Consider the following 25,941-nt stretch of genomic DNA (forward strand, 5'->3'; position numbering starts at 1 on the left):
CGCAGTCTCTGGTCATCTCCTGTACCGTGTCCGCAGTCTCTGGTCATCTCCTGTACCGTGTCCGCAGTCTCTGGTCATCTCCTGTACCGTGTCCGCAGTCTCTGGTCATCTCCTGTACCGTGTCCGCAGTCTCTGGTCATCTCCTGTACCGTGTCCGCAGTCTCTGGTCATCTCCTGTACCGTGTCCGCAGTCTCTGGTCATCTCCTGTACCGTGTCCGCAGTCTCTGGTCATCTCCTGTACCGTGTCCGCAGTCTCTGGTCATCTCCTGTACCGTGTCCGCAGTCTCTGGTCATCTCCTGTACCGTGTCCGCAGTCTCTGGTCATCTCCTGTACCGTGTCCGCAGTCTCTGGTCATCTCCTGTACCGTGTCCGCAGTCTCTGGTCATCTCCTGTACCGTGTCCGCAGTCTCTGGTCATCTCCTGTACCGTGTCCGCAGTCTCTGGTCATCTCCTGTACTGTGTCTGCTGTCCATTGGTTCAGAATATGTTTTTTCCTGTTTTCCTCCTCTAAAACCTAGGTGCGTCTTATGATCAGGTGCGTCTTAGGGAGCAAAAAATACGGTATATATTAGTGTGTGGCGTGTATGTTGCATGATTTGTCCCCTCAGAAATGATAGTGATGCATTTTTTGTGAATAATTAAAGATAAAGCCACCAAACATTTTCCATTATGGTTAAATCTCTGTGGCTATCACCAGAAAGTCCCACTCTGTTGCTGGATTTGTTTTCATATTCTGAAAAATGCAGCAGGAGAAGTGGAAAAAGAAGCAGATACTATGGTGGAGAGATTTCATTTTTGGAATCTCCGAAAGAAATGATGAATCAACAAATGACTCGGACACCCAAATTTTACCTTTAACTGAAATACGTCCGATGTAGGGAATCCTTAGGACAAATTATGCTGTATTTAATGACAGGTTCATTTTAAATCGCTGTTACTTATAATGCTTGTTTATAGTGCAGTAGGTCTCCACACTACAGCGTTGTACTAAATTCTCCTGACACTGTGACATGTGACTGTTTGTGTACATAACTTGTAGTTCTTGTGAAATTCTAGCCTGCATTCCGATGTCATTCATTTTCTTCATTGGCTTTCACTGTTTTACTTCTAAAGCATCTGATGTATCTCTCCATTACTCTTCCCTGACACTGAAGACCTCTGTCTGTGTTAAGGCTACATTCACATCTCTGGTAACATTCAAGCACAAAATACACATATTGCTTTGGTATGTTAGCCAGAGTGGCGTTAATTTCAGATGAAATTACATAAATTCATCATTTAAATCCGGCTTTGTTCCAAAAGTATAAACCATGTACCTAGATGTGAATAAACCTCCATGAGCAATAAACCTGAAATATCATGACGTTTCCAAAACACTACTACTAACATTCATAAATGTATATGGAAGATTTCCTTGAACGTTAAAGTGGAAATCCACTTATTTCAATTTTGAATGCACTGTATTTAGATTTACACTTGGGATCCTTAACGCTTTTATGGACCGCAGTGACCAGAGATGAGAAATTATCACTGAAATTTTGCCATTCTCATAATGTCTAAAAAGGTGGCTTAACAAGACAATCCAACTTCATATATTCTTCACTATTGTAATTAATGAGAACTAATGTCTCCTGACTCCTTAAAGGATAAGTTCACCTTTTGGAACATGTATTTAAGGTGGAACGTGGCCCAGCAGCCAATTCGGTAGATCGCCCCCTCATTTTTACAGTGGGCGGAAGATCCACTCCCCACACCCTCTGTTTCAATTCAGAAGCATTGTGGCCGTGCGGGTCTCCACCCACATACCCACATTATTCATTCACTGTTTCGTGTGAATGTATGAACTACGAGTACCATCAACCCTTACTGCTGACAGCTTGTACTGCAGCTAATCGCTCTGTGTGCAGCTACATGTGAGCCCGCCATTGGTTTAAATGGACCGAGTGGCCGATGATGATCGCATAACCTGGTCATTCCTGCAGCAAGAGTCTGCAGATTCTTGTTGCAGGAATCCAGAGGCTGCAACAAACCAGCTGTGTGAAATGGGTCTTAAGTTTGGTGGGTAAATCACCTCATTGACATCAACTCAATTAAATATCAGATTTCAGGGTACTAGATACTTTTTGGACCCAAATATGTTTTGGGTTGATGGCTTCGTCATCTTTGGTCTGGCCATGAAATGTGCATCAGTGGCACAACTGTTTTTTCAGGGATATTATGGCAGTTGGGGACAAGACGGTATATGTTTTCAAACAAAAAAAAAAATACTAAAAATTAAGCCCATAAACAAAGTGCTTTTTAGGTAGTTTATGATGAAATTCTTATCTTTACTGTCGATTTCCATATATATATATATATATATATATATATATATATATATATATATATATATATATATATATATATATATATATATGAGAGAGAGGTGTATGTATATAGATAGATATATACAGTCAGGCCCATAAATATTGGGACATCAACACAATTCTAACATTTTTGGCTCTGTACAACACCACAATGGATTTGAAATGAAACTAACAAGATGTGCTTTAACTGCAGACTGTCAGCTTTAATTTGAGGGTATTTACATCCAAATCAGGTGAACGGTGTAGGAATTACAACAGTTTGCATATGTGCCTGCCACTTGTTAAGGGACCAAAAGTAATGGGACAATTGGCTTCTCAGCTGTTCCATGGCCAGGTGTGTGTTATTCCCTCATTATCCCAATTACAATGAGCAGATAAAAGGTCCAGAGTTCATTTCAAGTGTACTATTTGCATTTGGAATCTGTTGCTGTCAACTCTCAAGATGAGATCCAAAGAGCTGTCACTATCAGTGAAGCAAGCCATCATTAGGCTGAAAAAACAAAAACCCATCAGAGAGATCGCAAAAACATTAGGCGTGGCCTAAACAACTGTTAGGAACATTCTTAAAAAGAAGGAACCCTCCGGTGAGCTCAGCAACACCAAAAGACCCGGAAGACCACGGAAAACAACTGTGGTGGATGACCGAAGAATTCTTTCTCTGGTGAAGAAAACGCCCTTCACAACAGTTGGCCAGATCAAGAACACTCTCCAGGAGGTAGGTGTATGTGTATCAAAGTCAACAATCAAGAGAAGACTTCACCAGAGTGAATACAGAGGGTTCACCACAAGATAAAAACCATTGGTGAGCCTCAAAAACAGGAAGGCCACATTAGAGTTTGCCAAACGACATCTAAAAAAAGCCTTCTCAGTTCTGGAACAACATCCTATGGACAGATGAGACCAAGATCAACTTGTACCAGAGTGATGGGAAGAGAAGAGTATGGAGAAGGAAAGGAACTGCTCATGATCCTAAGCATACCACCTCATCAGTGAAGCATGGTGGTGGTAGTGTCATGGCGTGGGCATGTATGGCTGCCAATGGAACTGGTCCTCTTGTATATATTGATGATGTGACTGCTGACAAAAGCAGCGGGATGAATTCTGAAGTGTTTTGGGGCAATATTATCTGCTCATATTCAGCCAAATGCTTCACAACTCATTGGACGCTTCACAGTGCAGATGGACAATGACCCAAAGCATACTGCAAAAGCAACCAAAGAGTTTTTTGAGGGAAAGAAGTGTAATGTTATGCAATGGCCAAGTCAATCACCTGACCTGAACCCGATTGAGCATGCATTTCACTTGCTGAAGACAAAACTGAAGGGAAAATGCCCCAAGAATGAGCAGGAACTGAAGACAGTTGCAGTAGAGGCCTGGCAGAGCATCACCAGGGATGAAACCCAGCGTCTGGTGATGTCTATGCGTTCCAGACTTCAGGTTGTAACTGACTGCAAAGGATTTGCAACCAAGTATTAAAAAGTGAAAGATTGATTTATGATTATTCTGTCCCATTACTTTTGGTCCCTTAACAAGTGGGAGGCACATATGCAAGCTGTTGTAATTCCTACACCGTTCACCTGATTTGGATGTAAATACCCTCAAATTAAAGCTGACAGTCTGCAGTTAAAGCACATCTTGTTCGTTTCATTTCACATCCATTGTGGTGGTGTATAGAGCCAAAAATGTTAGAATTGTGTTGATGTGTTGGACCTGACTGTATATGTGTGTATATAGATATAGATATAGATAAAGCACACATCTGCTAAGTTCATGGATCTTTTTCATAAACATTTATAAGTGTCACAATAGTGTCGTTTGAACATAACATTTCAGTGAGTTTATTGCTTTTTAAGAGCCAAAGCTACCTTTTATTCAAACTATATGGCAATGACTTTAATTGTATTTGTCCCCACAGCACAATGCCTGATCAGAGGACATCTGTAGCATCAACACACAGCATAACAAGCACCACTACTCCAGACCGCATGCGATTCCCCAGAGGAACTGCCAGCCGAAGCACTTTCCATGGTCAGCTCCGGGAGCGACGCACTGCTACCTACAATGGACCACCCGCCTCGCCCAGTTTATCCCACGAAGCCACACCTCTGTCACAGACTCGAAGTAGAGGCTCCACTAATCTATTTAGTAAATTAACTTCAAAATTAACAAGAAGGTAAGTTGCTTTGGTGGTTTGGGGAATTTTTCTTTCCTCGTCTCACTGCGTGCCATCACTCCCAAGAGAGCCTAGTGTCGTGGAGTAATAACTTCTGTTGTATTTTTTTGTAACTATGTATATTTTTGTACCATATTTTTATGGTTACGGTCTTCTGTGTTTGTGTTGACTTTCCGTTTATTCAACTTCTGTTTTGTAAATACTTCAAAATCCCAAAGGCTCAAAGACCAACTTAAACTAAAGAAATCTGTTTTATTGTAAGTGGTAAAATTAGTCATCTGTCCTCTCCGAGTGTGAGATACAATTCCCTTTTACACTTGGTGAAATGTTGTGCAACTGTGCAAAAAAATACAGCTGGAATTAGTAGGCCACTGAAAAGTTTTTTTTTTTTTTTTTTTTAAACCTTTTTAACACTATTGTGGTCCAGAGTTCGGATGGCAAATGTGCTCTCCCACAGATTAAGAGCTCTGTGTGTAGTTCTGGTGTGTAGTTGTTGGGTGACTAGCTAATAGAATATGGGCTCTGCTGGGCAGATTTATTAAAAAGAAAACCTAAAATTCAAGGATAAATGATCTATTTTGCCTATAGGATCCAGATCAAGCTATTCTATTATAGTTTTAAGCACTTTATCTTTTTTCCTCTCTGGTTTTAATAAATCTTGCCCTTGTGTGAACCCCTATATGTGGGTTTAAAAAAACAGCTATACTTAACAAGCAGTAAATATGGGTTAGTTGGGTCCTGTGCTTTACAGTAATATTTTCTTCTATACAAGTGAAATGGTATAATAAGTGAGCGCTTTTCAAATAAAGCAGCTGGGCACACAGGATAACCAATAACAATCCTCACAAAGACATATGTAAAAAAGTGCAGCGCTAAAATAAAAATAAAATAAAACATCAACAGTAAAATCCAGTGATAAATTACTAAAATATAATAAGAATAGTCCCAATGGAGGTAAAATAAAGTGAGAAATGCACACTAACCAGATGTGCACATTAAATGTGCAGTGTAGATATCCTACAGTTCAGCAAGTGGTCATCTAGGTGGTAAAGATGGGTAGATTCCCTCAGGCAAAATGGATCCACGGATGGCACATAGATGGTTAAAAAGTTCCCTTTAAGGGTAAACCAGGTACAGATCCATCAAAAAGGGTAAGACTCCTTCACTGGGTAGAGCGGGTTAAGGTGTCTAAAAAAAAGATGCTTCCCGCAAGGGGTCAAGAAAAGAAGATGCCCATAGTGATGTATTGTTTGATAAACAGCATTTATTAACCGCATGTGAAACTTTTGTGTTTTGGATAAAGTGGTGAATGGAGGTGAAATCTTCCAGTGGGGGCTCCTGTTCAGGGATAAATGTGTCTAAGAGGGTATTACTCTCATTTAAAAGCAAATCTTCTAAATTAGGAACAGGTGGCAACCATTCACTACTGTAAAAAAAAAAACATCCAAGACCAAAATTTGTTTTTCCCATTTAAAGTGCATATAAACCCAAGGGCAAAAAAAATAATATATTGCAGCTTACTACCCTGTAGATGTGGTCGCTGTATAATTTTTTTTCTATTTAAGGCTTTTTTCTTTGTCATCTGTTAATCCAGCCAGTAACACATTTCTTTTCCTAGGGTAACAGTTTTTTTATAATGCTGTATCTATACAGCAGAATTGTCAAATTACGACATTATTTGTTTTAAACTTCAAAACCCCTCCCTCTCTACTTTTTCCTTGCCTTTTTTTTTTCACTTCATGATCAGATACATCAAAACTCTTTTAATAGTATGTTTGGGAGACAATAAGAGAAGTTCATTGTTGAAGCTTATACACTTTAAACTGCCCCTCTCCAGTTGTCATTATGAATGATACTGCGATAAGCTTCAACGCCAGTCCCATTATAAAGGTAAATGCCACACAATTTATATTTGAACTATTTGAGTCACACCCTAGATGGCAGAATCTTGCTAGAATATCCTCTTCTACCCAGACACCATTGTGTCCTTTTTGCTATAAACTGACACAAGCCATTTACACCTGTTGGTCCATAGGAATGCATGGATCTTCCATTCAGGTCCACCTGAAAAACGGATAGGTGGACCTGAACGGATTGCCTGTGTAGAAGGGCCTTTATAGCTGCAAAAGTGGGAGAACTCCTTAATTGCCTTGGATGTTTTTTTTGGTTTTTTAATAGGATGTCCAATAATCTTCTATAGGGATGTTCAGCTGTTGAAGCAATGTAGTGTACTGCTGCATTTCAAGAAAACTAATTTAACATGTACAAATAGATGAGCACATATGCTAATACTAGTAAAATGCACAAACCTGCATACTGTTCTCTAATGCAAATGTATGAATGGAGCCTGCGTTATTTTTGATGCTAGGCAGCTTATAAATACATTTTGCACTGGCTGAACTCATTAGGCTCAATGGTAAATATCACTTTGCAAGGGAAGTTACATTTTGCGTAGTGAATGTGGTGAAACTTCACTTTGCAAAGAATCCTCAGTCACACGCAAAGAAGATGCACATGTCTGCATATGATTGTATGACGGAAATTCGCAGAGCTTCACTTCACTCACTAAACTCTGGTGAAAATGTATTTTCAAAGTGTAAAAATCCTTGTAGGTGAGCAGTGGATTTGTTTGGTAAATCAACCCAATTACCTGCACGTAGCAGAAACCCCAATCCACACTCCATAGGCATAATATACAGGGAGCTTCCATTGGTGCCAGTGCTTACATGCAAGTGCCCCTGGGTTTTCATCCTTTGGCTCTAGTACCTACATATCGTTCCTTTTCTGCTGCATGTGTTTGCCTCTTTGGTTATGTGGGGGTGGGATATTTTTTAGATGTATTTTACTGCTTGTTAAGTGTACTGCAGTGAATGTGGTATGTATCGGTGCAATATTAAACCAGCTGCCTTCTATTTCCTTCCAATCTGGACCAGGGATGAAAGCACAGCCTGCTGAACCATTGAGACACTGTAAAGTATCTATGTACTGTTCCTTCTCTTTTCTTTTTCTTTTTTAGTCTAGTGCTTTGCTAGTGTAAAGCCTGTTATATTAGATCGTATGATCAGTGTATTTAAGTTCAGCTTTTGCGATGTCTTGGAAAGTAAAGCAGCGCAAAGGTCTCATTGTCCTATTTGTTCCATTCTAGCCTTTCCGTATTGTGTTCACCATGTTAGTGTAAGTTTTTCGAACTTAGAACTCCTAGAGCTTGTTATTGGCACAAGTGTAATCTGTAACTTGAACACTAAGGCTACCTCTGACTTTTACATGCAAGTGTAATCTGGTATTGCACACATTTTGTTAATTAAAAGTTTACTAATATCTTGTATTAAAAAAAAATTCAGAGTCAAAAGGGTGTTTTCACTTTAAATGAAAAATGGGCTAATGTTTTGTGATACACATCCCTCCTCCAACATTCCCTTGTAAGCAATAACTCTATTCTTTGCTGCTTTCTAAAATACCTGTATAATAGTCAGATGGTGTTCACACCAGCACATTGCATCAACAAATGGTAAAACGTGCAAATGTACAGAGCAATAGTGCTGAGCACTGCTGTGAATGGGTTCTGTAGCTCCCTCTTAAAGAGATGGTAAACTTTGTATAGAACTCCAATGCACCACAGTGTTCTAGTGATGTTTAACCATCTGCATTGGGGAGTGCTGTTTTTTTTTTTTTAATGGGGCATATCTGGATTTATGTGCATTGTGGCAATGTACTAGTGTGAACGAACAAGTCCTTTTTTTTTTTTTTTTTCTTTGTAGGCAAACAAATGAATATCATCACTTGACCTTGATAGCTTTGCATTAATGTTAAAAAAAGAAAAAAAATGTTTTTGACAATTATGTATTTGCATGGGGGGAAGCCATGTTTTCTTACATTATTATTGTTATACTGGTTTTATATAGCCCCAGCAGTTTGGCCAACGCTTTACAACATGAGAGCTGACAGTACAGATACAATACAATTTAATACAGAAGGAATCAAAGGGCCCTGCTCCTTAGACCTATATACAGGATGTACTCCATGCTTAAAACTCAACTCCATTCCAAACATTTTTCATTAGATTTAAGGCTACCATTACAATATAATGTGAAATCTATACAAGATTGCCCTCATGCACATATTTACACGTCAAACATGGGGTACTCCCTTCCTATCTGTATGGGGTATACCTGTTTACAGGAGAGTGACTAGCATTTTCAAACCACCATCAAGACATTGTCTCCATCTTCTCACACATGCCACTTCTAGATTAAACATTGTAATTAAGTCATCAGTTATGCTGCAGTCAAATCTGTGCACACACCAACAATGATAATCTGGATATCGGAAGAGTTGGAATAATCCACATTGAGTGGATTTGCTACTTGTCTCCACGAGCTAGGTCAGCCCATGTAGTGGCAATTTCCTTTTAGACCATCATATAGATGAAAAAAGACACAATACCAGTTTTTAAGTGCAGTGCATTGGGGGGGCACGAGGGACCCTCTGAGCCTCTACCCATAGGAAGTAGAAGTCCATTTTTTGCTTAAAGTAGAAAACTGCTTTAAGAGAGAAGGCTCTTTATACCTGCAACTAAATGGATTTTTAATTGGTCACTTTTGTAATGGACCATAATTGGTTTCCTACACCCCAATCTCTGCCCTACTGACTATTTTTTGGTCTCTTAATTTTTGATTCTTTTGGACACTAACGTTCAAGAAGCTCTAGGAAAAAAAATGTAAGGCAGAGTTTGGGTTACTGGTATGTTTTGACATTAAAGATACTTTTTTTTTTTTTTTTTTTTTTTAATCCTTTAAACCATAAACTGACCAATTGGAAAAACACCCATTTTTGTTGCTGAAATATGCGATATATATTTTAATAGTCATTGAAGTAAATTTATCAAATCTGGAGCAGTTGTACATGGCAGCCAGTCCACTTCTAGTTTTCATTTTCAAAGCTCCACTGAATGAGCTGATTGGTTGCCATTCACAGCTGCTTCAGGGTCTGTCTGCTCCAGTTTTGCTAAATTCCACTAATAGGTTTGAACAGAAGCCTTTAAAATGACTCGGACACCCAAAAAGCTACTCCCAGGTATACATCTAGGCACCTAAAGGTGTCTAAATGTACCTGCTAAAGCTTTCAGTGCCCCCGCTGTGTCCAAATGCTGGACAGTTCTGATATCGGCCAGCTTGTGGTGATATTTGATCTCATCTGCTCCCTATTCTTTTGGTCTGTCACTATAATGGGACTGCTTACTGGCCAGCAGGATTGTGTTGGATGGGCAAGACACAATATTAGAGGAAGCTTTGCCCGATGTAGAACATTTCAGCATTTGGGAAGAACGGTAAACTATAAAAATTGCTGCAGGTATGTTTTTGTACCTCATGCCTGTCATTATTTTTAAAGTTAAATGACAGGGTTGCTTTAAGCAAAGAAAATAGGCTGCCTGCTTTTTTTTTTTTTTTTTTTTTTTTTTTTTTAAATTTACATCAATAAACAGACCAAACCTAGTCAGAATTGTTACAAAGCCTTTTAAAAATGTTATACTTTGCAATGCCAAGTCTCAAACGATATAACAATGTATTAGTTTTATAGCCCTTGAACAAAATATTTCTTGTATTTGTTTAAATGTGCATCTGAATTTTAAAAAGTATTGACATTGCCTTAAAGGTAACTTGTCTTGTATACAGGAAGTGACAGTCTTTGCTTCCATTCTGTGTAGGTGACAGGTCTGCTTAAAACATTCTGTGAGCCTGTATTTTTTTTTTTTTCTCTAAACCTTCAGTGTTTAATTATAATTTGTCTCTATCAATACTAGGTTACTTCTATCTGTTAACAGTAATGCAATAATGTTACATTGTCCAATACTGATGACCTCAATCTTCTGACAGGAAACAATGTTCTCAGGGCCTAATAATTTAATCCTCACTAAGAACCCTTTTTCCAGAGCATCCTGACAACTGGCAGGTCCAGAAGTTGTCATGTAGAAGCCTCCTTTCCTTCTGCTATAGTTCAATTAACCATCTTGATTTAAGTTTTCTGTAACAAAAAAAATTTAATTCTTTACATAACTTCCATCCTGACTTGCTTGTAACAAAGTTTAATAAAACTTTCAGAAATATCATGTTTGTGTCAAATAACTTAGTTTTTTTTTTCTTAGAAATATAAGTGTAAAAGTTTAATTTCACAATGTACTTTAGTTATGCAGCTTATTGGGAAGAGAATTGTAATATCATTTTTTGCTTGTTATTCTTTGAGCAATATATTAGCCTATTGGAGTTTGCTGTGTTTGTAAAAGGACCCTGCTGCTTGCAGTGCAATGCCAAACAACTTTTTATTTTTTTATTTTTTTTAACGTTTTATAGTGGAGGGCTGCTGCATTTTCTCTTGTTTAAATTAAAGTTTAAGCCTTTGATGGTTTTGGTTTGTAAAAAAAGAAAAAAAAAAGTTCTACGTTCCTGCAAGTGTTGTCTGTTAGGTTCTTTTAACCATTCCTGTGATCCAGGGAGTGCATGCTGGATCAAACGTTTAACTTTAGCCCCTCCCATACCATTTTTCCAAACCAATGATTGAAAACTGTGCTTATGGTGCCTTTAAGTGTACCTCTAAAAAATATTTTCCTTTCCAAGTTTTGAATTGAATTTGGAAAGATCAGAACCCCTGTCAGGATCTGCTCTCTGGAGAGTTTTACCTTCAACTTCCTCTGTACTGGGGACAGTGTTATGCCAGACAGTAACTGAAGGAAAATTTGCAACAGAGAAATGGTAATAAAAAGCTGGCAGAGGTTATAGCATTCTCCTAGCATTTCTACCGTTTCTGTATTGCTATTAGAGAGATTTCCCCTCACAAGACAGGAAGTTTTCTAATCCTTTTCTCTATCCAAAACTAAGAAATAAATACCATAGGTACATTGCACAAGAGCCTTGAACCTAGGCAGTAAGGTTATTTTTTACAATCTTTGGAAACCCTTCGAGGTTCTTTTCAAAGCTTGGCTATATTAAACTCATGGCCCTGGTAGCCTAAGTGGCTAGAATTATTAAACCCATAATTTAAGCCTTTAATGGAAACATCTGATCTCAGGCCATGAAAATGATCCATTGACTCCTAAATTGGACTCAGTCTGAATTTTGAATTCTGCTTTCATATGACCACCTCCATCTTAACTTGACATTTCTGATAAATATGACACTGTAAAGCAAGACAACAAAATGCAAAGCTTTGGCTATAAATACTATTTATAATATTTTCCCATTATGCTTGTACATGCTTCAAAAATTCATTCTGTGTCTTATAAGACAATTTCCCAGCTGGCTTGGTATCCTGTGAAAAGCGTTTAGGGCAGACCATTAAACGCACCGTTGTCACGAGGGATAACAAAACATATGAAATGCTTCACTGAGCGGCTGGTCAAATGATCCTTGCAGAAGATGATCAGAGTCCTGGTTGGCTAATCCTACCATTCAGCAGAGATCCCATCCTCTGTTCTAGGCTTTTGATTATATGACCAGCTGCTGTTTGATGTTGAAGCAGTAGTTTCTATGGCCAGTGAATTTCAGGCGTTCTTTTGGCTTTCCTGGGTACCACGGTTGGCAGTGTGTTTGCAGGGGATGGGTTTGACTATGTATGCTGCAAACATTTCTGAATTTTTTTTTTTTATGGAATCTATGATCACAAAGGAAATTTGAAAAGTGGTAGTGCAGGCATTAATAATGGTTGGTAATATTAAGACATTTTACCTCTGTTTCTAAAATCAAACGAAAAAGGAAAGTAGAATAGTTCTGTAACAAGCATTTGCCATTCTCCTCATTGCTTATAATACAGTTTTGTTAATTTTGTTTGGCACAGTGCAATATGAATCTAGACATTTGCATGGTTTTTATGCATGAAGCGTTTGGCACAATACACATTTCTACCCTAGACATCATGGAGAGCCTGGAGATGGGAATATACATTGAGTGCCCAATTTTTACTTGAATATGTTCAAAGCCTAAACTGCAACTACAATTTAAAGACTTTTATTTTGCCTCCACTTTAATGATCCAAGGTTAGGGACAGAAGAACGCATTTCATGTAGATCTTTGTTTTTGTTTTAATTCAGTTTTGCAACATGAAAACCATCATACTACTGTAAAAATCTGGAAAAACATGGATTCTGTCAGACAGAATAGTGCCTCCTCTTCCAAATCCATTGGTAGGACCCAGAGGCTGTTGTGTTTCAGCTTAGAGGAGCTCGGCTCTTATACAGGGTACACATGGGCCAAAAAACAGCCGAGATCAGCCGGTTCAGCAGGAACCAGATGACTTTTGGCTCGCGTGTACTACTGCCTGTCCAACAGAAGCCCATCTCACCGGCCACTGTCGAAAGGGCATGCTGGAAAAATCCAGCATCCGATCAGCACTTGCCGTCAGTGCCTGTAAGCGCTGATCAGTGTGTTCTGGTGGGGGGTGGGGAGAAGTCGCTCTGTCAGAACACAAAAGTCTGCTGGGTTGAGTGAAAAAAAATTAAACAAAAAACGTGTGTACCAGGTTTTAGACACTTTTATTACTTTAAACCAGGGTTCCATGGAACCCTAGGGTTCCTCCAGAGGTTGCTAGGGGGTTCCTTCAGCAATGAGCAATTTCTGTCTCTCCGATAAGTTTCCACGAACACCATTGATCTTTTTAGCTATCTTAGAGTAATTCTTCCCAATGATCACATGTGTAAGGAGCATTCTTCCCACTGACCATCACACTAATGTATCAGGAGTTGTAGATATAGTCATTTTTAGCAGGGGTTCCCTGAGACCGGAAAGCTATTTCAAGGGTTCCTCTGTGTTGAAAAGGTTGAGAGAGACTGCTTTAAACAATGCACTTAAGACTGGCTTCAGTATGTAGTGTATGTTCTTTCATGCAACAAAAGACTGAATCCTATTACCCCACTCCAAAGGTCAAGACTTTTCATTATTGCTTCGATTTATTTTTTGAGGCTAGAACTAAACATCTCATGAAAGAGTGGATTTACACAAACCTGTTGGTACAAAACGTTGACAAAAACGTAATGCCTAATTTCTGAAATTGGATATTCTTTGTAAAAACATCTGTAAACTGCATAGGCTGTTTCTTTAATTTGTGACAATATGGAGTCAAGAAAAAGAAAAAACATTCTGTCGATCAGATCCAGTCCATTTACATAAAAAAAAGATATAAAAAGTTGCTGTCTGGACCAAAAACTGGCATCGCTGAGGTGTTTTTCTGGGTGTTTGTTGCATTTCCATGTTTTAGGTGTGACTGCTTTTCACTTTCCTTTGTAAGTTTGCCCATTTTAATTTTTCTACTTTAATTTTTTATTTTTTAGAAACATGTCATTCAGATTTATAAAAAGGTAGGATTTAAGTTGCCTATGCATTCTTGTTTTTCCTGTGTAACTTGTCTTACTGGTTCTGAGTTTTCTGATTACTAAACTTTTCTGCTGATAACTAAATTTGGTAGGGCCCTTCCTTCTTACTGTTCACTGGATAATGAACTTCTTAATCAGCTGTGCATGTTTTGTGCACTGTGGCACCATGAAGTCTTGCGCATCATAAAATTCATGTGTCATGATTACTAATACACTCCGCATGCTGGCAGCCAAAGATTTGTAGTACTTGGCAATTAATGAAATTTGAGTTGCTTTGTCAAAATTTATAAAAGCCCGTGCCCTCACACTCCATTTTAGTCATTATATGTTTAGTGTAGAAATGCCTAGCAATGTTTCAAAGATGTTCCACTATTTTAATTTGCGAAATTTACCAAATTTTTTTTAGGTTTTTTGCTTAGTCAATAAAGGTTCACAAGCATTGGAGCAGAATAGAAGACACATTTCTAAATCTTGTACAGTTTTCAAAGCTACCGTTTGCAGTAAAGGCTTATAATGTCTTTATGGGGCATAATTGCATACTATTTTGTATGGAAAAAAAATTAGCAAAAACATACAATTTTGAAAACCTGTATGAGTTTTATAAAGGTTTCAATATTTTGTTCACATTAGACATTGTATGCAATTGTCCCCTATACTTTATATATGACTCCAGGAAACCATTTGCTGAAGCATTGATCATCACATGCACATAGGGAGTCAGTTTATAAATGTTTTCAAACAAGAGTGGCATATCTTTCACCATGGGCTCACATTTTTCCAGAGAAATTCAATTAGAAAAATGTACCACTCTTGGGGTAAAGTTGTGTGAAACATTTATAAAAAAGACCTAGTACTGTTTTTTTGTTTTTTTATCCATTTTTGTTTTGTGTTTTTTTTTATTTTTTAACATTATGCTCGAATGGACTTTTAGAATTTTTTTTTTCAATGATTTCATGGTAACGGATTCCTAAAATCACTGTAATTTTACTCCTACGAAGTTAGTCAAATGGTTGGTCGACGTTGTGGTTTTACAATATTGGCAACTTTGCCACAAAAAATGGAAGTATATTTCTTCATCTGTATTCTTTTAGGGTCAAATTTGTAAGTTGAATGGCACTTTAATGCAATAGTCTTTTAGCTAAAAGGTAAAAAATGAAATTATGTAGTATCCCGGTATTTGAAGCATTCCAATGAAAGTAAAGTTAAAAAAAAATGTTTTGTTGATCTAATCACTTATCGTTTTGAGTCCTAGTACACCAGTGTAAGATTTGTTTCTGCTTGTCTTTGCTTTTTCACAATGTTTTCAATGAGGCTCCCATCTGAAACTGAGAGAAACGGGAGGTATGAGGGCTCAAGGTGAGAGCAATCATATTTATTTCTCTCTCTAACCTTCACCCACAAGCATCCAGTTAACCCTTCCATGAGAATGTTTATGCATGCAGCTTTATATATTTTTAAAAAGCTTGAATTTCCTGAAGTTTTTTTTGTCTATACAGCATTTTCATTTTGCTTCAATGTGCATGAAAATTTATTGTTAAAGAGCCACATTCTGTTGTGATTTTGGTAAAACATGCTATGAAGGAAGAGGGTAAGGTAGGTTGACACTGTACTTGGGCTCCCAAAAAATGTATGTTGGAAACTGTTTAAGGTGTACTCGATTGCCGTGAGATGTTCGCTTAGTAGCGTGCATTTCAGAATCTCCTTTCAATGGGTTTTTATTTATTTTTCTTGTACCAAAAGATTTCATTGAACGTGGTAAAGAGGCATAAAAAAATAAAGTAACTTGCACGATACAGGGGTTTTTATTTATTTTTCAAGTAAAAAAAGAATATGAAAGAATAGACAAAAACTAAGCCAAAAAGGCTGAAACCAGTATGCCGAAAAGAGTAGAGGTACATAATTATAATCACACCATGAGTCCTGGGGACCAAATATATTCAGACAAGTTCAAAGAAAGATAGAGTAACTCCCAGGCAGGTCACCAGATGGACTACAGTGCTTTGAAAAAGTATTCATACCCCTTGAAATTGTCCACATTTTGTCATGATACAACCAAAAATGTAAATGTATTTTATTGGGATTTTATGTGATAGACCAACACAAAGTGGCACATAATTGTGAAGTAGAAGAAAAATGATATACGGTTTTCAAACTTTTTTTTTTACAAAAATATATCTGAAAAGTGTAGCATGCATTTGTATTCAGCCCCCTTTACTCTGATACCCCCAACTAAAATCTAGTGGAACCAATTACCTTCAGAAGTCACCTAATTAGTAGAGTCCACCTGTGTGTAATTTAATCTCAGTATTAATACAGCTGTTCTGTGAAGCTCTCACAGGTTTTTTAGAGAACATTAGTAAACAAACAGGATCACGAAGGCCAAGGAACACACCACAAAGGTTGGGGATAAAGTTGTGGAGAAGTTTAAAGCAGGGTTAGGTTATTAAAAAAAAAAAATCCCAAGCTTCGAACATCTTATGGAGCACTGTTCAATGCATCATCCAAAAATGGAGTATGGCATAACTGCAAACCTACCAAGACATGGCCACCCACTTAAGCTGACAGGCTGGGCAAGGAGAGTATTAATCAGAGAAGCAGCCAAGAGGCCCATGGTAACTCTGGACAGATTCTCCCACCTGAGCTGCTTATCTCCTTCACAGGACAACTTTTAGTCATGCACTCCACAAATCTGGCCTTTATAAAACAGCAGCAAGAAGAAAGCCATTGTTGAGAGCCATAAGAAGTCCCATTTGCAGTTTGCGAGAAGTCATGTGAGGGGACTCGGCAAACGTGGAAGAACTTGCTCTGGTCAGATGAGACCAAAATGTAACTTTTTGGCCTAAAAGCTAAACGCTATGTGTGGCGGAAGACTGACACTGCACATCGCCCTGAACACACCATCCCCACTGTGAAACATGGTGGTGGCAGCATCATGTTGTAGGGATGCTTTCATTCAGCAGGGACAGGGAAACTTGTCAGAGTTGATGGGAAGATGGATAGAGCCAAATACAGGGCAATCTTAGAAGAAAACCTGTTAGGGTTTGCAAAAGACTTGAGACTGGGGCGGAGGTTCAGCTTTTTAGCAGGACAACGACCCGAAACATCCAGCCTGAGCTACAATGGAATGGTTTACATCAAAGCATATTCATGTGTTAGAATGGCCCAGTCAAAGTCCAGACCTAAATCCAATTGAGAATGTGTGGCAAGACTCTGTGAAATTGCTGTTCACAGATGCTGTCCATCCAATCTGACAGAGCTTGAGCGATTCTGCGATGAAAAATGGGAGATTTCATTCTCTAGATGTGCAAAGCTGGTAGAGACATCCCCAAAAAGACTTGCAGCTGTAATTGCAGCAAAAGAAGATCCTACAAAGTATTGACTCTGGGGGGGTCTGTAAACAGATTCACACGACACTTTTCACATATTTATTTGTAAACATTTTTTGAAAACCATTTATCACTTTCCTTCCATGTCACAATTATGTGCCTTTGTGTTGGTCTGACACATAAAATACATTTACATTTTTGGTTGTAACAAGATGTGGATAATTTCAAGGGGTATGAATAATTTTTCAAGGCTCTGTACATGTAATAGCTTCCGTATAGGAGCTTGTAGAGAGTTGAGTGAGGGAGGGAGGACAGGAAGAGAATCTTGGAAGGGCTATCAACAGGATGGATAGGTAGTTCAGTAGCTTACAAGCAACACATTGTTACCATAACCCCTGAGTTCCTTCCAGAATGACCACCATCACATATGAGGGGACAGAAACGGCAGCCTCCTCCTCATTTGAGGAGAACTGAGATATGAAATGGGCGTTTTCAAAGAGGTAGAGCAATGGTCTCCAAACTGCGGCCCGGGGGCCATATTTGGCCCTTTTCTTGCTTTTATGTGACCCTTGGGGCACTATTTCATCCACTGATACCTACGATTGGGCATAATTTCCCCCAACTAAACCAATGAAGGGAGCACAACTCTTTCCAACAACACCAACAATGGGGCACAATTCCTCCCAATGACACCAATTATGGGGTCCAATGACATCAATGATTGGGGCACAATTCCTCCTTCTGACACCAAACCATGGGATTTTTTGCCACTGACGTTTTCTACTGCTCCTGGTCACAGTCCGGTCCTCCTAAAATCTGGAGTACAGTAAACTGGCCCTTTGGTTAGAAAGTTTGGAGACCCCTGAGAGAGAGGAAGGAAGAATAAGGAAAGAACAGACTAGAAAAAGAAGGGTGAGGAAGATATTCACTCGCCCCGCGCCAGCTCCATCAGGCACATGAACAGGAAATCATGGTGAAGGCTGCAGATAATGTATCCAGGGTGACTAAATACTCTCGAATCGTTGTTTGTCCTTGAGCACACTAGTGATTTTTTTTCATGCAGCATTATCCGGTAAAATTTGCAGTTAATTATATTAATATCTACTAAGCGGACTAAAAAAAATTAAAAAGCAGCATCTTTCATTGACCTATCCTCCTCTTTAGTGGAATACTAGTTGATTCATAGGAAGTCACTTTTAAGATTTGTACTACTGGTTTAACTATGTTCCCATATTGATCAGAATCTGTTCATTTTAATTCGATTTTTAAAAAAGGAGGTATTGGGTAGCTATGGGCAACACAGTTTTGCTCTTTCAGCCACTGAAACTTTATCAAAGAAACCATCACTATCCTTTAAAAAGCAAAAATATGTACATTTGGCAAAAAAAGGTACAGGATCATTATTGAATGTTTAATTAGAAATTACAGCTACTGGTTTAAAGCTGAGCTTCAGGCAGATAAAAAGGAGCCTTTTAATGTAGCTCAAGATTCATACAATATTGTGTCTTTTTTTAATGAAAGAAACAAATACCTGACTGTGACTTGATATCAGCCTTCTGTGGTCATTGTACAGCAGAAAGCAGACTTGCGAAAGTAAGAATCCTGCTAAGGAGGAAACATCACTAAAAAGGATGGTCAGTGTGTTCCTTTTGCTGTCCGATCATATACTGGGGAAGGGACAAGACCTGTAAAGTGTTGGTTATCTGCAGTAGGGCAAAATCAGGTTTCCTGACCTGCCAGATCTGGCTGTGCTGTGTGGCAGAGCTGTGTAAATCTCAGGACCTGAGAGGCAGAAATACAAATCATTTGACAGGTAAAATGGCTTCCTTTGTATGTATTTCATATATGCATTTAGTAGTTTGCCTGATGTTCAGCTTTAAAGTAATTTATGAAAAGAATAATACAACATAAACTTTCACAAGAGGTTTAAGCACTACCTCATATAAACACAGATTCAGCTCCTTCACATTTTTTTTTCAATGATCCCAATAGGTTTAAATTTAAATAATATTGAAATATGGGTGTTACCATTGCTGACTTCAGAAAAATGCCATCTTTGGGCTCTCATCTTTGCTTCACTACTTGCTGAGTAACTGACCTGGAGAAGATTATTTTATCTGGCATAAATAACTACCTTGCCATTGTGGTAATTCTGCTACCATGGCATTAGCTCACCATTGAGGACAACCATCTAAAGGAGCAAATTCCTGGCTGCAACATTTAACCTCAGTCTTTAGCATGCACTAAATTGATTATGGGGAGTAGTCCTTTTTGCAGGCACTCTTTGTCCTGAAGTCTTTTTAAATACAGATGTAACATTTTTCAAAGGTGAACTTTTTCTTTAAAGTGTAACATGTTCCAGTGCAGTTGTATAGGAAAGGAATAAATACACATTTTTTTTTCTGCAATTTTAACTTAGAGGAGTACCTATCCTTTAAAATTATCATGTCTAATGGGATCATTCTTGTCTTTACTTCACTACTTGGCAACCGAGAACATACAGGCAGCCAGTAAAGTCAGAACTCCTACCTCGTAAGTGGAAAAAAAAACACAATTGTCCACTGTTCCAAATTCCTTTGTACTGGTTCGCTCCCTTAAATAGCCAGGTACCAAGGCAGGAAAGGGGTTTGTTTTTGTCCCAAACTATCAGTGAATCCGATGGGCACAATGTGAAATCCTATACAAGTGAAGATTTATTCTGGCAAGCAACACAAGGCCCCCCCACCCTCCCTGGAACAGAGGAGAAGGCCCCAGACAGGGCCTTGTGTTGCTTGCCTGGAACAATTCAGCTTATCCTATGTAAGGTCTCATGGTGTTGTCAGCTTTTTTCTCATTTGATTCAGTGACTCACTTTAGATGCAAGAATAAGGATGACAAACGCTTGAGCCATTAAAGCCAGGTCACCAGTTGCAGGTCACACATTTCTATACCCACAGGTTTTCTTTAGATCTAATAACCCAGAAGAACTACCAGCACAGTGGTCTTGTCAGAAAACTTTAATGTCCAAAACTATTCTAGGACCTTTTTGCATTCTTAGTGAGTGGTACTCAGCAGTCTCTTTACCTAAACTTAGCTCAGCCTATAGTTGGGTGAAGTGGGACTTTCATTATCTGTTTCTGTTGTCAGTCTGGTATATTTGATTGTGTCCAGATAAATGGGAAAATGATAACAGATGATTGTAACACTTTAGTTTATCTGTCATGTTTGAAATATCTTGATTCTCTATCATTTTGATAAAAGCATTACCATTTTTCTCATGCATTTTTGCAAAGTCGTTTCTTTTGCTACACCATATGTTGGCTGGACCTTCAGCTGAGGGTCTGTCCATGTAAAAGTGTGCCTCTGTTGCCTTAGCTCTTTCGTATGCTAATAAAGGAATTGCTCAGTCTGACCTCTTCTTACATTTGTCCAGAATGACCCATACATGTATCACTGTAAAAAATTAGAAGAAGAAGCCGAAGTTCTAAAGCAATCCAGGGGAGGTTTTTATTGGGCCTTTGCCATTACTTTCACCAGAGTTGGGCAGGGTTCGGCTAAAAAAAATGTCCAGCAACAAGTTCCTAATAATTTATTATCTATCTGGATGGTAAGCCATGTTTATGCACAGTTGTACATCTTGACATCCACTGTCTGCATATAGTCTCAAAGATGCGGACAGGAGGCTGCCAGATCATCAAGATAGCCATTATTTAAAGCAGTCACCTAGTCCTTGTAGCATGCGGAAGGGTTGCAAGTACTTGACTTACTGCTCTAAATTACATTTTAGTCTTACGGTCTACTTGGTAAAAATAGAAAACCGCCTGGATGGGGTGGGGAGTACATTGTAGAGGTGTTTTGTTTTTGTTTTTTGTTTTGTTTTTTCTACCTTAATGCAGAGAATACATTAAATTAGTAGTAAACTCCACTTGTGAACTTGTACCTACAGGTTAGCCTATAGTAAGGCTCATCTGTAGGTACAATGAATATTTCCTAAACTTGAAGGGTTTAGAAGATATTCACATTAGAAGCAGCTGGTAACGTCCCCAGCGTGCTTTGCTCTGAAGCAAAGGCATGCCCGTCCCCTTAGAGCTCTTTGTCAGGGCTGTGACAGGAGTGATGTCATTGTGGCTCGGCCATTCAAACAGCCAGAGCCCATGAACCCAGATGGAAAACTGGATGAAGATGGAAGCCCTGTCAGCGGTGACAGTGCTCCACTGGAGGGCTTTGTTTTTAAGGTAAGTCTGCCATAATGTGCTAGTATGTGGTGCATACTAGCACATTATGGCTTAAACTACCCAGGGGCCCACGTGGTTTTTTTTTTTTTTTTCTAATTATATGATAGTTTACTACTGCTTTAAGGTAAAAAAAAAAAAAAAAAAAATACCTTTACAACCACTGTAAGTTTCTTATCTCAGAGGAGATAAAATGTGTTTGTTTTTTTTTTGTGGGCGATTATTAGAACAAAGGCTAATATAGATCCAAGGTATATGCAGAGGATGTCAGAGAGTCAGGCCAAGGGTTTCTTAGACATTGAAGTATATATGAAGCCAAAACTTTTTTTTTTAGATGGATTGCAGAAGGGTTGAAAATTAACCTCTCCAAGTTTTTACTGCTATCTGTAATCACTGAGTGGAGGGATATCTACAATTTAAAATTTTTCACTGAAATAGCAAGTGCGGGAAAATTTTCCATTGGGGACACCTGCTGTAGTGGCAACTTCTCACTTTTAAGCACTTTCACTCCTATGTGTCTGGGATATTATGTGATGGGAAATAACAATGGAATGCAGATTGCAAAAATCATTCACTCTATCCAAAAAAGAAATATATTTTGGCTTTATGTACACTTTTCAGGTCTGTTGGAAACGTTTTTAAATTTAATAAGTCAAGAAAAAGATATTTCAGAAATGACAGATTGTTAAATAAAGAGCTGAAGTAAAGTTTCAAACACATTGTGTGCAGCTCATCACAATATCCTATCCTAACATTTCACCTTGACATGATAGATGACAAACAGCGCCACTTTTTTTTTTTTTTCTTCTAGTCGTAACGTGTCAGGGGACCAGAAAGACGAGAACAAAGAATCCAAGCCACGATCTCTACGTTTTACGTGGAGCATGAAAACCACCAGTTCCATGGATCCCAACGACATGATGCGTGAGATCCGCAAGGTTCTAGATGCCAACAACTGCGACTACGAGCAGAGAGAGCGCTTCTTGCTTTTCTGCGTCCATGGGGACGGCCATGCCGAAAATCTCGTCCAGTGGGAGATGGAAGTGTGCAAGTTGCCAAGACTGTCTCTGAATGGTGTCCGCTTCAAGCGGATATCTGGAACCTCCATAGCTTTCAAAAACATTGCTTCCAAAATTGCCAATGAGTTAAAACTGTAAAAAAAAAAAAAAAACAACACAACTAGGCAGGAAGGTGAACAATCATTGTAAAATACGTAGCAATTTGAGGTGTTTTTTTCCCCTGAGAACACTGGTTTAATGTATAGAATTATTTAGGCAATAATTCCTGCATCTCCTGAAATTATAAAATATGACAAGAAAACGGAACAAGCTGCTGGAATGGGAGGGAGAGTTGGACTTTTTTTTTATTTTATATAAATATATATATAAGTGCACTACAGCATTAAAAGTTGCCTAATATGTAAATTATTTACTTTTGGCTTTTTTCCTGTGCTCTGTTCATTGCGATGATATGTTATCCATCTAATATATTTCCTTATTGATATCCATCCTGTATGCGTGTGCAAGTATGGATGTTCCATTTGCACTGAGCACACAGTATTGTGTTTAAAAAGAAAAAAAATATGGCTGTTGTTAAACAGACCTATTGTACCACCCCCTCCCCCCTTTCCCTTTCTGTGTTTTTTTCACATGATCATGTTTCAGAAAGAAAACCGGTTATTTTATTTTTGTTTTTCTTTTTTTTTTTTTTGTTACAAAGAATTTTTTTAGACTGTAAGTGTTAATTTTCACATGTTCTATTCTGACAGTATTTTTCTTGTCTGATTTGAGACAGTAAAAAAAAAAAAAAAAGTTTAGTGACCTAAGCTATGAGAATTGTAATTGAATAGGAGTGAGATGACCAGCAATTAAATGGTGTCCCTGCTGAAGGTGGCTCAAGAGTGTCATTCTTTTTAAACCCTGGTAACCGTTCATATGAAAATGTGGTGTGCTTTGTTGTTTTTGAAATTGGAAATCCACAACCCTCAGGTAAAAAAAAATCTGCTTATCCATAATGCAAGGTATGTAGACAGACTCCCACTAGGATAGTTATATCACTATGTAGATAGGGTCACAAGGCAAAGAACTGACCTGAGGATTCTTGGGCCACTCTGCTGCAAACACTAGACTTTTGCTTTTATTAAAGGTGCAGCATGTCTATATTGTGACGGTCATCAGACCCCCAGCCCTTCTCATTAACTCGTGACCACAGGACTAGCCAATCTAAAACCGTGCTGTCACCTACGTAACATTACCACACTCAGCTGCACCCTGCACAAAGATTTTCCAGCTAATGGACCACAATCTATGTACTGCAGCCTGAGAGCGATTGTCACTGGGTCAGGTTAATTACGCAATTAACCCTTCACACTGCCACCACCGCCTTTTTGTACAGAGAAAGCGGAAACTCGCCAATCTCAGCAGTAACACTATGATGTTTGAATATTCGTCTGTATACATACTGTCACCGCAGGCAGATGTATATAGAGGTTTAAAACGCACAGTAGCGCTCCAGAGACAGGGATTCTTAGTTTGCATTAAAGCGCTTTAGAAACAGTTCAACACTTTTTAGATAATAGGATTTATTACTAAAAAGGTCAAAATGGTGCAATAAAAATATTTACAGAAAAAGATGTAGCATATATATATATATATATATATATATATATATATATATATATATATATATATATATATACACACAGAGAGCAATACCACAACAGAGCGGTAACAGAATTTTAGAGAGGTAGAATACTTGCCGTCAGCCTTGGTTTAAGCAGAGTTCAAGTGTCAGAGCAAAAGGGTGCCTTTTCTCCCAAAGTTGGTTCCTGATGTTAAAAAGGGAGAATTCTTCATCTTACTGCTCCAAGCATAACAGGCTTTTTCTAGGAACCCAGCAGGGTGTCTCCTTAAAGCAGAGAACCACTCGCCTCATTTGGGGAGGGGTGTTTTAGGTGGGGAACTCAGGCTATGACCAAATCCCTCTCTGTTTATATCATGGTAATTAACCTTCCCTAGGTACATGTAGCCACCTAGCCACAAGTAGATTAATATGCAGAATGATATCCTGAATGTCCAGACATCAAATATGCCATATCTTAGTATTTCAGCTAGAACTATATGGCTTTCTACTCTACTGTAGACTTTAGGGGTGTAAGATATCAGGCGACTTGCATTAAACTGAGCTATCCGAATATATGCTTAGTTAGATTGCATGTATTCCCTATTTTAAGTTATGAAAAGTTTTTTGGTTTTTTCTTCTAAATGGGATGTATGTTTTACGGCTATTCTGGAATGTCTTTCATGTCCAGTGAAAGACTGGTTTATAGCTTTACGTTCATCTCCAAGCAAGAAGCTAACAGAGAATCGGGCACCAGCTAATTTGGGATTACAACCATGAAGTGTATCCAACTGTGCCTGATGTCCTTGTGAACTCCTGAACCCAGCACACAGGGACCACGTGTCGCTCAACAAGAGAGGGAGGGGGGAGCTGATTTGGAGTGAGAAGTTATACAGGATGGAGGGTCTTTGGCAAAATGGAGGTTCGCATCCCCATTTGTATGTACAATTGCTACATATATATCATAGTTTCATTACGTTTTTGTTCAGTTCTCATTGAATGTTTAAAAACAATGGCTAACCTATGGTAACTACTGTTGGGCTGGTCTGTGTAAGATTCCATTTTCAGTAAATTAAAGCTTCAACAACTTTGTGTAAAATCACTTTGGATGATCTTAATTGGAGTTAACTATTTGCCAGTATGACTTTATTGTAATGTAAATTATTTGATGCCTCCCCCCTTGTCTTGTATATCAGAAATTGGTTAGGTTTTTTTTTTTAAATTTCTTTTGACACTCTGCATTCTCTGTGGCTTCGTCTGTGTATGTTTAGACCCCATTATACATGGACTGAAGTTGTAGACACTGTCATTTTAAAAGTAAGCATACTTTACTAGTTTTACAGGCAAGCATGTTTTAGGGTCCACGAACAGTAGGCAGCTGAAAAAAAAATCCCAAACCTCTGGAAAAAAGCAGCATAAATGCTCATAGTGGTTTGTATTACACAAGATTTTGAGCAGTTTTATAGGCATTTGCGGAAGTGGTTTTCCAAAACATTCCCTGTGCTCATTTTTCACTATACTCCATGTACACTTGAAAATGCCTTGTTTATGCACGTTAAGCCTTTTTTTTTCCCCTGCCCAAAAGCCTCTCAAAACGTGATTCTTATTGCTTTTTTTCTGCCTGAACCGCAAACATGCCTGTAAACACCTTAATGTACACTGGACAAACGGGGTAACATAGAGCTACTTATACAGACTGAAGAAAAAAAAAAAAACAAAATGCCTAAAGCCTGTATAAGCAGCATTTTTTGTGCATGGACCTTGCAAGTAGACTAAGGTTGTGCTTGATGTCAGGAAGCGATGGATAGATGGGGAAAAATAGAAAATCTGAAAAACTTTGGAGAAAATGCTCCAGGTTCCTAACTGTGCTGGCCACACGGTTAAAG

At 38.5% G+C, this 25,941-nt stretch overlaps 1 protein-coding gene across 8 annotated transcripts in view; it reads left to right on the forward strand.

Annotated features, from left to right (window-relative positions):
* MARK3 (microtubule affinity regulating kinase 3) overlaps positions 1 to 23,324 on the forward strand; it is a 139,462-nt gene extending 116,138 nt beyond the window's left edge. For 2 of the 8 annotated variants that reach the window (XM_089657230.1, XM_089657235.1), the window contains 4 exons: positions 4,284 to 4,541; positions 13,858 to 13,884; positions 15,211 to 15,255; positions 22,248 to 23,324. In XM_089657230.1, coding sequence (XP_089513356.1) covers positions 4,284 to 4,541; positions 13,858 to 13,884; positions 15,211 to 15,255; positions 22,248 to 22,593 — 676 coding nt within the window. In that variant the 3' untranslated portion in view covers positions 22,594 to 23,324. The remainder of the gene's footprint in view (positions 1 to 4,283; positions 4,542 to 13,857; positions 13,885 to 15,210; positions 15,256 to 22,247) is intronic. The other 6 variants (XM_089657232.1, XM_089657236.1, XM_089657233.1 and 3 more) reach the window with 3 other exon arrangements.
* Positions 23,325 to 25,941: the final 2,617 nt, after the last annotated feature.

This window comes from Staurois parvus, unplaced genomic scaffold, assembly GCF_062004578.1.
Source record: "Staurois parvus isolate SC_StPar_1 unplaced genomic scaffold, SC_StPar_1.0 ptg000978l, whole genome shotgun sequence".
Classification (NCBI taxonomy): Eukaryota; Metazoa; Chordata; class Amphibia; order Anura; family Ranidae; genus Staurois; species Staurois parvus.